Source organism: Juglans regia, chromosome 2, assembly GCF_001411555.2.
Source record: "Juglans regia cultivar Chandler chromosome 2, Walnut 2.0, whole genome shotgun sequence".
Lineage (NCBI taxonomy): Eukaryota > Viridiplantae > Streptophyta > Magnoliopsida > Fagales > Juglandaceae > Juglans > Juglans regia.
Genome location: NC_049902.1, coordinates 22,275,393 through 22,289,323, shown reverse-complemented (window position 1 = coordinate 22,289,323; position 13,931 = coordinate 22,275,393). Strand labels below are relative to the sequence as shown.

At 38.0% G+C, this 13,931-nt stretch overlaps 1 protein-coding gene across 1 annotated transcript in view; it reads left to right on the top strand.

Moving 5' to 3' along the window:
- The window catches only part of LOC108983692, a 63,643-nt gene that overhangs the window by 42,606 nt on the left and 7,106 nt on the right, over positions 1 to 13,931 (top strand). Inside the window, exons 25-29 of the mRNA XM_035687346.1 lie at positions 573 to 647; positions 1,030 to 1,080; positions 3,856 to 3,999; positions 4,077 to 4,207; positions 13,615 to 13,702. Of these exons, the coding sequence (XP_035543239.1) occupies positions 573 to 647; positions 1,030 to 1,080; positions 3,856 to 3,999; positions 4,077 to 4,207; positions 13,615 to 13,702 (489 nt within the window). The remainder of the gene's footprint in view (positions 1 to 572; positions 648 to 1,029; positions 1,081 to 3,855; positions 4,000 to 4,076; positions 4,208 to 13,614; positions 13,703 to 13,931) is intronic.

Below are 13,931 nucleotides of genomic sequence, written 5' to 3'. Positions count from 1 at the left end.
ACCATATTTCGCTTATAGCATGAGTTGCCATAAAAGCCTCTCTCTCCATAGCATATTGCCATAACCATTTACCTAAGAGAGCTTTGTTAAACGAGAGAGTTTTCAGCCCCTAAACCATTTACTAAACCGCTTGATGCAATCGTGGTGCAAATCTTAGACACTTGACCAGGTGGAACCTGTACTTGTTTCCAAAGTGGAATTTGAAGTCAAGCAATCTCTACGCCTCCTTGCCCATAAAGCACATGCTTGTTCACTAACGACTAAAGGAAAAAAAGGAATTAACAAAGATCAATTAGATCATGTAGAAAGCTCTACATCTAAGCCCATGATTACTAACGATCAGCTAAAATCAGAAATCACCGAAAAAGATTATTTACATTGCTGTCATTTGTTTTTCATGGGATTTAGAATTTTCATTGCTAGCTCTTGTTTGTTATGGGAGTTAGAACGCCCTGCACAATTCAATCTGTTGACTTTCTACACTAACAATTTGGTGCTTTTACTTAAAAAAAAAAACATTTCGGCACTTTTTTACACTAACAATTCGCCTCAATTTGTTTTTCTTACTGCAGAGAAACAACTTGCCTGCTGTCCGCCAATACTTAGAGACATTTGCAATCAATATTTACTTGAAGTTTCCTTCACTGGTATGAAGTTTGTAGTGAATTTCAGGGGCAGATATGGCCATCCCTTTTTGTGGTTATTGTGATGACAGATAGTATAGCAGTTTAACTTATTTATTAAGGCCTCTTGATGCTTGTCTCACTTATTAATCAATAAGCATGTAATTGAAAAGTAGAATTTTTGGAAATTTACTTTTGCAATTGGAAGTTTTAAAATTTGATTGGCTGTACTTAGGTTATTTATTAATCACTGTTAAAGAAATTTACATTTGCATCAGTTATGGCATTAAAAAAATGGAAATAAAGAAAGCATGTAATTATCTTGCCATGACGGAAAGAATAACAACTACTTTCATGAGATCAATCCCTCTCTTGTTAATGCTGAAATTATTGTTTAAAATCACAGGTTGTGGAGCAATTAGTTCCTATATTACGAGATTATGACATGAGGCCTCAGGTATATAATCTTAGAATATTCTGTTCTTGATCATAAAGCAAAATTCCCTTTGCAGTTCATTTGTTTGAATTACCTAATCTACCTCTCCTGTGCCTCATTAGTTTTGGATTTTATAAATCCTTAAGAGAAATGCTTTAGCCATAAAAAGATCCCACAAAAGTAAATTTACAAACTGATATGGTTTGATGTGGTATGTTAGATTGTAAAGCTACTTTTATTGTAAAGTAGATCTAATGTATTATATGAAACTATGTCATTTCGCAGGTTTACTTTTGTGGGATCTCTTTGTGGCTGTAGCACGTATCAATCCTTTAAGTGTAGTTTTATCTCTTTCTTTTTAGATGACGTGGAACCTCACCATGGCAAGCCTCATTAGGTTTGGATTTTATAAATCCTTATGTTTGAGTCTACAGCTCTTCCAGAGTGCCTTTGACCACTAGACTGCTCCCTAGCCCGCCATTTTTTTTCCCGACATGATTCTCTCCTGTATACTAATTTATCTTGGTTGCAAGCTTGAGGTTTTCTGAATAAACTTTGTTTATATAAATTTGACTCTAGCAATAAAAATGTCAAACTACTATAATTTAGAAGACCAAAATCAGGTACTGCTTCCTCTTAAGGCTCTTATTTGAGTGTTAAAAGAATTGTAGAAATTCTTCCTTCAAGAAGTCTACAATGATGATGTCTTAAATCAGGTAATCAGTTCCAGTTGATTGTTTGCCCTATGGACACATGATTAGTTTCCTTTATTTTTCCAATTTTGTTTTGTCTTCCTTTGATACAATGGAAAATGTTAGAAGGATAGATGCCTTCACTACATTCTTTACTGGGTTGTATTCCACTGGATTGGGAAGAAGAGGTAAAGATGAACTTCTTTGGGCCCCTTCCATAATGCCCTCATCCCGCATGATAACAATGCCTTCTAATGGAAGAGCATTTGGGTGCACTAAGGCTTCTTCAGGAGTGGTGTTTTTTGCATGGATAGCCTCTCTAGGAGAGATTCTCACTAGGGGTGAGCACCGACTTAGTCGGAGTCGGATTCCCCTAAATCCGACTCCGACTTTGACTTTGACGGAGTTCAAATATGAACTCCGACTTGTGTAGGCTCCGATCCAATTCCGACTTGTTGGAGCGGAGTTGGATTTGAGATTTCAGCTTTGGGCTTCGTTTTTTTTAGCTTCATATTTAGGCCATTTAAAAAATAATTTTTTGTGGGCTTTCAAATATCAATTTTTCGAAGAAAATAAAAAATAAAAACTAAAACTAAATCATTCACTTCTAATTTACTTCTATACTAAAATCTAACTTATTTTTATACTAGATTTATACTAAAGTGTCTAATTACATGTTATCATACTATAGTATTACATATTATTTTTAGTGTCTAATTACATGTTATTATACTAAAGAATTACATGTTTTTATATTATACTAGTGTCTAACTTTTTTTTTTTTTTGATAAGTATTTATACTGGTGTCTAACTTATTTATAAGTTATTTCTATATTAGACTTATTTCTAGTGTCTAATTACATATTATAATACTACCGATAAAAAAAAAATAAATACGTGTTATAATGCTTTTAGTAAAATTGTATTATTTGTTATTAACTTATTGTACTAGACTTATTAGTTATTTCTATACTAGTGTCTAATTTATTTTTATACAAGACTTGTACTATAATGTCTAATTACATATTATTATACGTTAGTATTACACGTTATTATACTAATGTCTAACTTATTTCTAACTTAATTATATACTAGACTTTCTAGTGTCTAATCACTTGTTATTATACTAGACTTATTAAATACTAGTGTCTAACTTATTTCTATACTTAATTATATATGGTAGTAATACTATGATATTTACATATACTAAACTATCATTAGTCTATTTATATTATAGTATAAGTATATTATTTTATAATAATTAACTCATACTAGTATATTATTGAATTTAACTATATAAGTTCTCATTATATAACTATATAACTATACTAGTATATATGATAAATATATAGATAAATACATATTTTTATAGCATAGTACAATATTGGAGTCGGATTCAGAGTCGGGGTCGGAGTATAAAGTTGGAGTTGGATCGGAGTCGGAGTCGGAGCGAAGTCGGACTAGAGTTGGAGTGGAGTCGGATTTTCGGATTTTCGGATTTTTGCTCAGTCCTAATTCTCACGATGGATAATCTGAAGAAAAGACATTGTAGTTATTGATTCGTGTTGCATGTGCAAAAGGAGCGGAGAGTTTGTTGGTCATCTTTTACTTCATTGCGAGATGGCTAGTGACTTGGGGAGTTACTTTTTAAGACTATTTGGATTGGCTTGGGTCATGCTTAGAAAAGTAGTGGACCTTTTTATTCTTGCAGAGGGTTAGGAGGAAGCCCACAAACTGCAACAGTGTGGAAGATTGTTCCTTCTTGCTTGGTATGGTGTTTGGAGGGAAAGGCATGAGATGAATTTTGAGTATTAGGAACTAACATTAGAGGAGCTTAAAACATCTTTTTTTGATATCCTATTCCTTGGGACAGCTTCTATTGACTTTAATGGGCTAACTTTTTTCATATTTTTGTATTGTTATCTTCTTCTAGATAGGTCACCTTCTTGTATACATCGTATGCATTTGAATGAGTTTTTGTGTTTATTAATTAATTTTTATTACTTGTAAAAACAAGTGTGCTCCTCAGCATTATTGCATAACTTCTTAAGTTGAAACTTTTTGGACTGTCAGAACGCCTAGTAATTTTTGTCATCAAATGCAGGCACTCTCATCGTATGTATTTATAACAGCTAATGTCATCCTCCATGCGTCTGAAGCATTTAAATTCATGCATTTGGATAACCTACTTCCACCTATAGTTCCATTGTTGACGTCACATCACCACAGCTTACGTGGTTTTACCCAGGTCAGTTTTTGTTTAGCTGAAGAATCCATATTTTCTAAAAAAAAATTCTTGTTTATGACGAGTCTTATTCTTGGCAGCTACTAGTATACCAAGTTCTTTGCAAACTGTTTCCTACATTGGATTCTGGAGACTCTCAGATCATAGCTTTAGAGAAAAGATGCTTTGAAGATTTGAAATCATACCTTGCAAAGAATTCTGATTGCGTGCGGTATTTTTCTGTAGTTTTTATCTCCTGTTTCTGAAATTATGGTTGCCAATGCTGTGAACTATGTGTGAGCATTCCTTTTTGAAGCAACTCATGACACAAGAAAAATCTACGAGTTTCTCAATTAATGCTACAGTTGTATGATAGCTGTTAAATCAATTCACGCGTGTCTATTATTATTTTCATCAGTAAGAAATGTTTTTGTTAATGATCAATAAAAACATAGGCATTACCAAGGTACACAGGGATAATACGTCTAATGAGAGAGGGAATAGAGATAAAAGAAAAACTCTTGGAAACTAAAGTTGGGAAGACAATGGTGGCTGCCATCCTGTGCTAATTTAAAGTTGTAAATAAAGCCTTGAGTCGACAATTGTCCTTGAGTTATCTTCAAAACTTAGATAATTTCTCTCTCCATAAGCACTACATCAAAAAATTTGTGATCATTATCTGTAAGGTTTCCTTTTCAGGACTCTTAAACCGCTCACACCAACAGATCCAATGCCCGTCTAGGCATCGCCAATATTTAGCCCAATTAGGTTAAGCACTGCTTGCCACAAAGAGCTAGTTAGCTTGCCATGAAGTCAGAATTGATCCTCTGATTCCCCATCCCACTTGCACATACAGCACCATTCAACCACCATAACATATCTCTTCCTTGACTTGTCCAAGGTAAGGATCTTCCCAATGTAGCTGTTCAGACAAAAAAAGCTGCTCTTGGGAGATCCTTACTACTCCAAATGGTCTTCAATTGAAAGATGTTATCTAGGGAACTAACGCATTATTCAGTGTCTTCACTTCAAAAACACCCCTTTGTTGGATATGCTTCGACGTAGCTTATCAGTACCACCATGTCTCTTTTTGAAATCATACAATTGATCATAAAAAGTGGTAAAGCACTCCACCTCTGACCTCCCAATCCTGTGCTCGCTTGTAAACTCCACTTCTTGTTCGAAGAGCCATTAAGAGCTGTAAATTGTTTGACACTGATGCTTACTCAACCCTAGCAAGGTTGAATAGGTTGGGGAAAGCTTCTTTGAGGGGCTGATCTCTGTACAGTACATCATACTAGAACATTATCCTAGAAGCATCGCCCACTCAAATCTATTGTATTGAGAATACTCCAATATACCTAGCATGTTCTTCCATAACCTAACCCCGTAGCTCGTATTCACTTTCATTAGAACATCATCCACCCCACATACTTCCATACTACATACTATCACCATTCTCCAGATTCTATGTCTCATTATTGTCTGCCAAAACCACTTCCCTGAAAGAGCTCAATTAAAAGTAATAATCTTCTGATGCTTAGATCTCTATCTGAAAGAGGAAATACACCTTTGGAAACTTCACTAAAGCTAGTATCCCTTACCGCCCTATAACAAATTATTTGTTTTTGTTTTCCAAAGTGGTTTGCTACATGCACAAGGAGTAGGAATAGAGACATAAAGTTAGTTGGCTTAATTTTCGTGAGTGCTCTTGATAAGCCATTAAGGTTACCCTTGCTTCAATATTTCTTCCATCTAGCCAATTGACACTCTAGCTTCTCCTCCAAATTGATTTCTCTTTATAGTGAACTCCCAAAGGAAGGCCTAGGTATGCTGTAGACAATTAAGACTCTTTACATCCTAGAATGCTAACCAGCCAGGCTTCCTACATTATCTGCATTGCCAACCGGTAATTTTAGGGATTTAGCCAAATTGATTTTCGATCTTGATACTACAAAACAGAGCAACATGCAGCGCAAAGAGTGCAGGTGTTCATGGTGTGCCTCACTATAAATCTGCGTGCCATGTGTAAACAAGTTTGAGATAAGAAGCTCTCTCACTCCGGTTCCCTGCTAAGAAACCTTTTAGAAGACTCCCATCCACCAAGGCTGAGATCATCATGGGGGTGCCAACCACCAATACTGACAAAGCACACTGTGGATGCATTGAGCGATCCAGCTGCACCCCTTCTCCCCAAATCCACACCTCCACAGCATGTACAATAAACTCCCTATTCATGTGATTATATGGCTTTTCTAAATCTGGCTTGCAAAGGACTCCTGATAACCCTGATCTTATTTTTCCATCCTGTCAGTTGGATATGTGCTGGCTGTCTATCCATTTATGGCAGGATTTTGTATATATTGCTGTAGATATCGTGTCTATCTATTTATGGCATGATTTTATATATATTGCTGTAGATATCGTGTAATTAGTAGGAATTTTATAGCTTCCTTATTTAGTTAGATTTGATTGATGTAATGGCTGATTTTCAGCCTTGTAATTAGCGATATCGTTCTATATAATGAGAAGAACCCTCAATCCAATTGACATGGTATCAGAGCTAGAATTTATTTTCAGTGTCTTCTCGTGGGATTGGGTCTTGTGGTTTTGATATTTTAGGCTCTTTTGAGTGAATTTTCTTGGCTGTTGGAATCTCTGTGGAGATTGACAGAACTGGGGGGGTGAGTTGAGGGATTGTTGGTGGTTGATAATTTCGGTGACTTTCTTTGGTGGTCTTGGCACCCTCTGTCTTTCTTTGGGGCCTCTTGGGTTGCTGTTTGCTGTTTGGGCTTGCTGACAAACAAATCTGGTGGGCTTGGAGCTTTTAGGTATTTTGTTTGGTTTCATCTTGTCTTCTAGTGAGTCTTTTGGGGTACGTTTTACTGGAAAAAATTATTCTGCCTGGGAATTCCAGTTTCAGTTGTTTGTTACTGGGAAAGACTTATGGTGCCATATCGATGGCAGTGATCCAGCTCCAACGGAGCCTAAAGAGCTGGTTCAGTGGAAGGTTAAGGATGCATGTGTGATGTCCTGGATCTTAGGTTCTGTAGATCCCCTTATTGTGCTCAATCTGAGGCCATATAAGACTGCAAGACCATGTGGGAGTATTTGCTGAAGGTTTATCGCCAGGGCAATACTGCCCGCCGTTTTCAATTGGAATATGAGATTGCTAATTACACTCAAGGCAATCTCTCCATTCAGGAGTATTTTTCTGGTTTTCAGAATTTGTGGGGAGAATTCTCTGATATGGTTTACGCTAAGGTACTGGCTGCATCTCTCTCAGTTGTTCAAGCTGTTCACGAGCAAAGCAAGAGAGATCAATTTCTGATGAAATTACGCTTTGAATTTGAGGTTACTCGCTCAAATTTGATGAATTGGGATCCTTCTCCATCCTTGGATGTATGTTTTGGAGAATTGCTTTGTGAGTAGGAGCATCTTCTCACACATGCTGCATTTCAGCAAGATTCCTGAATTTCCAATCCTGATGCTGTCGCCTATGTAGCTCACGAGAGAGAGAAGGGTAAGGATATGTGCAAAGTCCAGTGTTTCAGCTGCAAAAAGTTTCGTCATATTGCCTCCAATTGTGCAAATAAAGTTTGCAACTATTGTAAGAAACTGGGAAACTTTATCAAAGAATGTTCCACTTGGCCTCAAAATCGTCAAGCCAATGCTTACCAAGCAGTGACCACCTTTTCTACTCCAACGATGTCCTCAACTTCTTCATCTATAGTTGGACAATCTGTTCTTACTCTTGAAATGGTACAACAGATGATTGTGTCTGCCTTCTCTGCCTTAGAGCTCCAAGGTAATGGTACTACTTCGTCTAAGTCTTGGCTTGTTGATTCTGGTGCATCTAATCATATGACTAGTTCGTCTGATGCTCTTAGCAATGTTTGTCCATATCATGGGTCATCCCATATTCAGATTGCTAACGGAAGTCATTTAGCTATTAATGGGGTTGGAGATATTAATTCTTCTTTCAGAGATGTTTATGTGTCTCCTGGACTTTCTATTAGTCTTATTTCTGTTTGCCAATTAGTTGATAACAACTGTGATGTCCATTTCTCTCGTGGTGGTTGTCTTGTGCAGGAAAAGTTTTCGGGGAAGATACTCGCGAAGGGGCCTAAAGTTGGCAGACTATTTCCACTGCATTTTTCCATTCCTAGTTGTTTATCTTTGGCTTGTATGACAGTTAACACTTAGAGTGAAGTATGGCACAAGCGTTTGGGTCATCCAAACTCTGTTGTTCTGTCTCATATGTTAAATTCTGGTTTGTTAGGCAATAAAGAACAAGTTTCTAAAAATATGTCATTTGACTGTTCTGTATGCAAACTTGGTAAGAGTAAGACTCTTCCATTTCCTTCTCATACTAGTCGTGCTGAAAAGTGCTTTGATATTGTGCCTAGTGATGTATGGGGCATTTCTCCTGTAATTTCTCATAGGGGTGAAAACCGACGATATCGGTGCGATTTCGATCTAAAACCGAAACTGCACCAACGTGTTTTTCAGGGGGTGATACCGACCGAAACTGGCCGATAAAGGGGGGGTAAAACTGGCCGGTGTAGTTTCGGCCGGTTACCCTAGGTTCATCGGTGTCCCCGTCAATTTCATTCCCATAAAAAAATTTCAAAAATCTGAGATCTCAAAACAAATATAAGCAAATGTCACGACAAATAATCAAATATCACATTATTTCATTCTTTATCAATGAAATAATTTATTACTTATAAAAAAAAAAATCAAATATCACAACAAAAAATAGAAAAATGAATCGGAGAGGGAGGTAGCCCTTCATCGGCCTTCTATGCTTGTGTCGTCCAATCAGAGTTGAGAGGGAGATGAGAGAGTTAAGAGGGAGATGAGAGAGCCTGAGAGGGAGATTGCATTGGAGAGAGAGAGAGAGAGAGATTTGAGAGGGAGATGAGAGAGCTGAGAGGGAGATGGGAGGGAGATTGCATCGGAGAGAGAGAGAGAGAGATCTGAGAGGGAGATTAGATAGCTGAGAGGGAGAGAGAGCTTGGAGTGAGAGATGAGAGGGAAACAACGTGAAAATGAGAGGGGAAGGGGGGTAGGGGAAGGGGGGTGGGGGTCGGGGGTCAGGGTTGAAGCCCTAACCCAAAATGGCACCGTTTGGTGTATTAAACCAAACGGCGTCGTTTCATATATTTTTTTTCAAAACCCTAGGTTTAAAACGATGCCGTTTCACTTATTTAAGTGAAACGACGTCTTTTTCTACACGTATAATATAAAATATATATATATATACTTGCCTGGTTCATCGGTTTGAACCAGGTTCAAACTGGAACCGAACCGGCCGACGTCGGTTGCAGCCTATTTCTACTGCCGGCCGACCGATTCTCTGTCGGTTTCGGCCGGTTCAGTATTCCAGCGGGCGGTCCTAGCCATTTTTAATGGTTTTTGTACACCCCTAATTTCTCATGCTCAATATAAATATTTTGTGACTTTCATTGATGATTTTAGTCGGTATTCTTGGGTATATTTTCTTCGGTCCAAATATGAAGTCTTAACTGTTTTCCAAACCTTTGTAGCCTACGTGGAGACCCAATTTTCTACAGGTATTAAAGTTTTGAGGTCTGATTCTGGTGGGGAATACATGTCCCGCGAGTTTCATGATTTCTTACATTGCAAAGGAATTGTCTCTCAACGTTCCTGTCCTTATACCCCACAACAAAATGGTGTGGCGGAATGAAAGAACCGCCATCTCTTGGACGTTGTTCGCAACCTTATTTCTTGAGTCCTCCCTTCCTTCTACATTCTGGGTTGAGGCATTGTCTACTGCAGTGTACTTAATTAATAGATTGCCTTCTCAGGTCTTGAATTTTGATACTCCATTTTATCGTTTGTATCATCAACATCCTACCTATCTTAATCTGCACACTTTTGGATGTGTTTATTTTGTTCATTTGCCTCCTCATGAACGTCACAAACTTTCTGCTCAATCTGTAAAATGTGCCTTTATGGGGGTATAGTCTTTCTTACAAAGGCTATGCTTGCTATGATCCTTGATCTAACCGATTTCATATCTCTCGTAATGTTGTTTTCTTTGAGAGTCAATGTTTCCTTTCTACCCATGTTGAGTCATTGCTTGAAATTAGTATTCTACCTTGTTTTGATGTGTTGCCTCCTCTTCCTGAACGATTCAAACTTGGAATTGTGTATACTCGACATCAACCGACCTTGCCCCTTCCCGAGATTGACCCTCCATCTGAGACTGTTCAGACGCTTTTCCTGAGATTGACCTGTCATCTAAGGCAATTCCGATCAGTTCTCCTGGGCCTGACATGCCTCCTGCGTCTGGACCATGTCTATCGACTCGAGTATCACGTCCACACTTTTCTTTATGTTACTTTGTCTTCGATTCCTATTCCTGAATGCTTTTCCGAGGTGGTTAAACATGAATGTTGGCGGAAAGTGATGGATGAGGAACTTCTGGCTCACCAAGAAAATAATACATGGGACGTGGTTCCTTGTCCTTCTAATGTTAAAGCCATCGGTTGCAAGTGGGTTTACTCAATTAAGCTCTTCTCTGATGGGACTATGGACCGGTATAAGGCCTGATTAGTTGTTCTTGGGATCAGGCAAGGGTATGGGATAGACTATGAGGAGACATTCCCTCCGGTGGCAAAGATGACTATGGTCCGTACGGTTATTTCCATTGTCACCTCCCAGAGGTGGCCACTTCACTAGATGGATGTAAAAAATGCATTTCTTCATAGTGATCTCAAAGAGGATATTTATATGACTCCTCCCCCGGGTTTCTTTTCTTCTCCGTCTTCCACTATGTGTAAGTTGAAGCGGTTTCTCTATGGCTTAAGACAGGCCCCCCGGGCATGGTTTGAGAAGTTCAGGTCTACTCTGCTTCGCTTCTCCTTTGTCCAAAGCCAATACGACTCCTCTTTGTTTCTTTGCAAGACTTCAATTGGTCTCGTTCTTTTACTTTTATATGGGGATGATATTGTCATTACGGGCACTGACTCCACCTTGATTACCCAACTCCAGCAGCATCTTCAGGGCTCCTTTCATATGAAGGATCTTGGTCCTCTTACGTATTTTTTGGGGTTGGCGATGCACACCGATCCTTCGGGTATATTCTTGAATCAACACAAATATACCCAAGATTTGATTAGCTTGGTTGGTCTTCAGGATTCTTCTTCGGTAGATACTCCTATGGACATCAATGTGAGATTTCAGAGCGAGGAGGGTGAAATCCTTTCCGATCCTACTGTGTTTCGATAGTTGGTAGGCAGCTTGAACTATATGACTATCACTCGGCTTGATATCTCCTTTGCTGTCCAGCAGGTTAGCTAGTTTATGTAGACTCAACACCATCTACATTTAGCTGTTGTTCGTCGTATCATTCGATATCTTCGAGGGTCACCTGCCTATGGTTTGTTCTTCCCAACCGGCTCTCCTCTTCGCCTTGTTGCTTATAGTGATGCGGATTGGGCCGGATGTCTTGATACTTGACGGTCTGTCACGGGTTGGTGCATGTGTCTTGGTAATTCTTTCATCTCTTGGAAGGGTAAGAAACAAGCTCGAGTTTCCAAATCTTCTACTGAATCCGACTATCGTGCTAAGTCTGTTGCTTGTTCTGAGATTGTATGGCTTCGCGGGCTTCTGGCTAAGTTTGGCTTTTCTCAGCCTGATCCTACTCCTCTCCATGCTGATAACACTAGTGCCATTCAGATTGCTGCTAATCCCCTTTTTCATGAGCATAAGAAGCACATTGAGGTGGATTGTCATTCTATTCGGGAAGCCTTCAACACTCGTATCATTTCTCTGCCTCATGTCTCCACTGACCTCCAGATAGCTGACGTGTTTACAAAGGCCATGACACGACAATGCCATCAGTTTTTTGTGGGCAAATTGATGCTTCTTGATGGACCAACATCAATTTGAGGGGGATGTCAGTTGGATATGTACTGGTTGTCTATCTATTTATGGCAAGATTGTGTAATTAGTAGGACTTTTATAGCTTCCTTATTTAGTTAGATTTGATTGTTGTAATGGCTGATTTTCAGCCTTGTAATTAGTGATATCGTTCTATATAATGAGAAGAACCCTCACAATGAGGGACATTCAATCCAATTGAAACATCAAAGCATTTATGAGCAATAAGAACTGAAATTAAAATTTTACTTCCTTTGGTGAATGCATTTTGAGAGGGAGGGATGATCTTTTCCCAACACCAAATGGAACACATGTTTTTTGCGAAGGTTAGGATTCTATGTTTATCTTGGAAAACGTGGGTTCCATTTGGTTGTTGAGCATGAATAGGAACTTTATTGCTGCATCTGGTTGTGTTCATGGTTGGCTTTGATTTTCCAAATGATAGTGTTGCATAATAAGAAACAATCCTCAAGTCAAAATAATGTGTTATGGGATATAATGGTCCTTTGAGAAGTTTGACTTGATGGGGATCCTGTTTGAACTACTTTATCTGCATTCTGATGTAGTCAAGCAGTCAAATAAAAATACTAGGAGCTATGTAGAAACATCGGAAACGGGAACCTAGTAGAAAGACCCAAATTTGTTAGTTCAATGTGTCTCGGTTTATTTTGGACATTAGGTTGTGATAGGGATTTTTTAAATGGAAGTACGGTCATTATGTATCCACCAGAACTGCATATCCACTCTTATTTGTGGTATGATAGCAACTCAGGTTCGAAGGCTTCATTTTTTCTTGTTTGGAATAATGTGTACTTTGTATTTTCAAACTATTTATTTGGTCAGTGTATTTTTTAGGGGATGCAATGTCAATTCATAAAATATGAAGGGGCCTATATTAATCACAAATCTTAATACACAATGGTGGCACCTATAATTAAAGAACTTTGGGCAATGATATCCTTACCTGTGCGCAGTCGAATAATATCTTTGCCATATGACCATCAAACTATGTCACTTTTTCCTCAATTTAAGTTATAAGTTGCAGTTTGGCCCTCCTTTAAAATCCTACCACTGGAATCCTACCGTGTCATCTATTTTTCAACCATCTTAATGGTAAGATCTTAACAAGTGGGAAATTGCAACTTATTTTTTCAAAGCAGGGGTTAAGAGACAACTTTGGTAGTTCAAGATTACTTTTATCTCACGATTGAGGATGAAGATAGTTGTACTAATGAAATTGTACGAGTCATTTGCATCATCTGTTTCAATTCTGGGAATGTAGTCATTGAGTTTGACAGGTTTGTATCAGATTTCTAACAATTTGCTGCCTTTAAGAGAGATTTATGAATTTGTTTGTCCCACAAGAATTGCTGAATTACCTAAGCTTGTCATTGATAAAATGCACTGGACTTCTTTTGAGACTACGTGCGATATGTGTGGTTTAACTGATTACCTTCTTCACAAGAAACAAATCAGAAGTGAACCAGTTCTATAAATTTGTTGTAAAACCTACATGCAAGTATATGTTGCAAAAGTTTGTAGTTTGAACATGTTTTGCACTGCTGGATCGTGATAAATCAGAATATGAGCCCCAACAAATATTTTTTGGGATTTTATATTTTATTTTTTATACGAATACTGAGAGACTCCTTTGATTTCATGCCTTTAGTTATGGTTTGTAGAAAGCTCTTAATACTATTGTTAGTTTTCTTTGTTCTATTTCAGCTTACGAGCATCGATGGAAGGATATCTTGATGCCTATAATCCCAAAAGCTCTGTCACTCCAGGAGGAATTTTTATCAATCGGGTTGAGGTCAGGGACTTCTTTGTTGAAGTTGATCAACTTTACAATTTTAGCCATTTTTTAGTAGAACCTTGACTGTAAAAAAACAAAATTCAATACTGTTATGGTATCACGAACACTTCAGGAAACATGCAATTATGTTCTGAAAATGAAGTAGTGAACATCACAACTGCATGTAGTAATCTGAGAACTTCAATTGAGAGTTATATCCAGTGACTCAAAGTTCTAACTGCTAATT